The sequence below is a fragment of the Hevea brasiliensis genome, chromosome 9 (genome assembly GCF_030052815.1).
Source record: "Hevea brasiliensis isolate MT/VB/25A 57/8 chromosome 9, ASM3005281v1, whole genome shotgun sequence".
Classification (NCBI taxonomy): domain Eukaryota; kingdom Viridiplantae; phylum Streptophyta; class Magnoliopsida; order Malpighiales; family Euphorbiaceae; genus Hevea; species Hevea brasiliensis.
In genome coordinates this window covers 98,889,661-98,893,435 of record NC_079501.1, presented here as the reverse complement: position 1 = coordinate 98,893,435, position 3,775 = coordinate 98,889,661, and the positions used below count along the sequence as shown (strand labels likewise).

General features: G+C 37.6%; 1 protein-coding gene across 1 annotated transcript; it reads right to left on the bottom strand.

Annotated features, from left to right (window-relative positions):
• Positions 1–350: 350 nt before the first annotated feature.
• On the bottom strand, positions 351–2,708 carry LOC110656426 (L-type lectin-domain containing receptor kinase VIII.2). Its single transcript, XM_021813162.2, has one exon. It carries the CDS (start codon positions 2,461–2,463, stop codon positions 433–435), a length of 2,031 nt encoding a protein of 676 aa, XP_021668854.2. The 5' UTR covers positions 2,464–2,708; the 3' UTR covers positions 351–432.
• Between the last annotated feature and the right edge of the window lie 1,067 nt (positions 2,709–3,775).

Sequence of the window (3,775 nt, the reverse complement as noted above, 5' to 3'; positions counted from 1 at the left end):
ATCCTCCCATCAACTCTCGATTTCTCATGTCTTGTGCATTCTTTACAAGGGAAAGCGCATATACCTACGGGAATTCATACCATGCGCTCGGCATATCACTTCGCATTGGCATTCCAAACTAATAAAATTATAACACATCAACACATTAATAAATTATCAGCATATTAATAAATCAATAAAATTTATTTTTTTTATTAACTACTTGGCACATTGCGTATATTACTGGTAAAATATTTACTTACACGCAATCTATTATAAAATTTAAAATATAAATATATTTAATTTATCTTTTAAATATATATATAATTTTTCATATGTCTTGTGCCTTTCATTCATAAATCAGATAAAGATTTGCGGTTTTTAACCGACTAAAGCAGCTTCCAATGTCTTCCATTTTTAATTTTTTGTTTACAATTACAGTGATAGTATGATTCACTTAAAAGGAGAGCATGAATAGCCGGTACATAAGCCATTAGCGCTATCGTAGGGAAACAAAGAAACAGGTCTACTTGGTGGCAACTCAGGAGTTGCCATTTCCAAGCTCAAGAAACCCACCACTTCCTCCATAGAAGGCCTACCTTTACTCTCATTTAGTGTACAAAGCAATCCAATCTCCAATACTCTTATTGCCTGTTCCAAGTTCACCACCGAGCCCATCCTTCTATCCACTATTCTCGATTTCTCATCTGTCTCGTGCATTCTCCATGCAAAATCTACCAAGTCCTTCTCTTCTTGGCTCACTTCACTGTCCAACCTACCTCTCCCTGACACCACTTCCAACACAAAAATGCCGAACTCAAACACATCAGCCTTTTGACTCACCGCTGCTTCGAAACGCCTTGACTCCGTGTGGGAAAGCACGAAACCGAAGTCGCCCAAAGCTGCCCTGAAGCTAACATCAAGAAAGACACTACTGGCTTTCATGTTCTTATGAGCAAGGTGCCTAGAGTGGAGGAAACTGAGAGCATCAGCGACGTCTTTCACCACCTTAAACCGCCGAGTCCAGGGAAGCACACCAACTCCGAACAACCACTTATCTAAGCTTCCATTTGGATAGAATTCGTACAAAACCATAGTTTCTCGATTGTCCTGACACCATCCTCTAATGGGGACCAAATTGGGGTGACGAACTCGGCTCATGGCACTGATTTCTTTGAGTAATCTTCGCCTATCTAATCCCAGCTGTGAGTTCAAAAATTGAGCCGAGAAACGTTTAACGGCCACTTGGCAACCATTTGAAAGCTTCCCTCTGTAGTAAATACTTCTGGAGTCGCTACCCAGTATTTCCAACTCATGGAAGCACCGAGTGGCTGTGGAAACTTCAGGAAAGTTGAAGCGGCGGGGTTTATTGGGAGGCCTCGGCCTTTGCTTTTTGTCTGGAAGAGCCACGGTCTGGGACTGATCATTTCTGCGCCTGCCAAAGAAAAGACTGGCAAATACAGCCAGAGCCAGCACCATCACAGCAATGAAAATCAAGAAACTGCTTTGAGGTTCTGCGTTTGAGGTGTGTGACTGTGAACTTTGAACACCACTAGTTTGGCGAGTAATCTTACTCTCGCACGTTTCCACAGATGGCATAAGAAGCGAGGCTTGGCTGGTGGAGGTGAAGTTCCACGAGAATATACTGTGGATTTGGGTCAAATTCCCTGTGGAAGCCGAGAATCCTATAAACATGTATTCATTGAGAAAGGGAGAGAGATCAAGAGAACCGGAGAAGATTGGTTTGGATCCCAGGTGTATATCCATCCAGCGGCGAGGACCATCATATGCAATCCAAGCTTGGTGAACCGAGCCATCCTTGAGGGAGATACCAACATCAGAAGCATTAACAGTCGATGTAGAAATGATGCTGCCAAGATTGATCCCAACATGGTTGTCATTTGGGTCTCCAAATTCTGGATTCTGACGGTTGTCAAATTCAATAGCTACTGCTTTGTAGTTGTCCTCACAAGCATCATTAAGCATAGCTAGCCAAGGTCCAGGCCTACCCACAGTGAATTCATCAGGGACTATAATGAAGGCAAGGCCACTGCCTCCGCCAGTGGAAGAAACATTGGAGGAGTTGACATGAGTAGTAATGGAGTTACTAAACCGAAAAGAAAATGAGGTCTCGAAGGAAGCAGGAGTTCTAGTGAATGGATCAAGAAGACGGATTGGAAAAGAGTAGATGGCTCGGCCAGCTTGATGTCTTAGATCAGTAACTTGGGATTCATCTGGAATTTGGATGGCACCGTTTTCATATGACAACTTGGCACTGCCTAGAAGCTTAATCTCATTTATAATTCCAGGTTCATACAACCTGAAATATGGGAAGGAGAGATGCTTGGTCACGTTAATTAAAGGCCCAATCTGCCTCCTCGCACCAGCTGATGATGCTTCAACTAAAGATGGGCATAATTCTATAATCGCTACCAGGTAAGCTAATGACCAAAACAAAGAGAAGCAGCAATAGTAGAACCCCATTAAACATAACCCAAAGAAGAAAAATAGTTGAAGAACAGAAATCGCCTAGTGCGCTTTTCTAGCTAAGCTAATGTGGATAAGAATTGAACAAAATTCAAATACAAGGTCGTTCAATAATGAAATCTTCTCATCTTCTGATAATGGAGGAGACCAACACGTACCTGAATAATCGCTCTCCACTCCTCTAAAGCACTTATGCAATTATTGTATGTAGTTTGTCCGTATTTGAAACAAACCCAATAAAAATTATTATTCTAATATTCTCTTTTAATGTTTTGCTTAGTAATCTTTACATTGCTAGACAATAATGAATTTTTTTTTTTATTCATAATGGTTTAATTAATTTACCGATTAATAATTAACCAATTATATGATGCGAAATCATTTTTTATTCTGAAATATCAATTAGGTTATCTCTTTATTTTTTTATTAGATATTTAGTAAAGAGGAGAATTCAATCCGGATTTCCTAAGTTATATACATATATACCCACCGTTGCTTATCTCTAAGTGGCACGATGAAGATTTTTAGGGGCTAATCATGTAAATATGATTGCTTTCGTGGGTCACAGTAATGGTTTTGCGAGGTGCATAATGATTTAGGAGTCATATTCTTGGCCACCTCTTTGCGGTTGCCCAGTTGCAATCGAATTCATTGGGAAGAGTGACCCAAAACGAATAAGCAGAGGCATCAATCGAGAACGTAACTAAGAATAAGATCAAGCAGAAAACGTTTCCAAGCAAGAAGATTTCTTCCAACAAAATCTAACTTTTCTGCTCCTATAAAAATCTATTTCATTTTCGTTTTACTGAAAAAAAAAAATAACAGCAAATCTTCTGTCATTGTGAAATTTCCTCTATTTTTGCTTTAACTCATTATAGATTTTTTTTTTTTTAATAAGAATTACAATTTTTAAAATAATTAAAATGAGCTAAAAGCGATTCTTAACCTACAACTTTGCATGTCTAGATTTAAAAATTCATAAATTGGTAATTTAAGTTAAAATTAATAATAATTAAAAATTTTGATAAATTATTAATAACAATTAAAATGAAATTTAAACTTTACGTTTTTTTTTAATTTATATAAATTTACATGAAATTACCGTAATATTATAAAATTTCTCCCGATTAACATATATATTGGTGACATATTTTCTCTCCAATTGACGTAGTCTTACTATCAAAAGCTTGTGTAATGAAAATTTCATTTACTTTATTCCAGGTTCACCTCGTGCGCTAAATATTCTACGTAAGACACAAATTATTCTTTAAATTATTTAAAAAAAGTGTAATACACTCTTTTTTTTTTT

What these genes read in the sequence shown, in the direction of transcription:
- LOC110656426 (XM_021813162.2), bottom strand. Translation starts at nt 2,463, where the DNA reads ATGGGGTTCTACTATTGCTGCTTCTCTTTGTTTTGGTCATTAGCTTAC.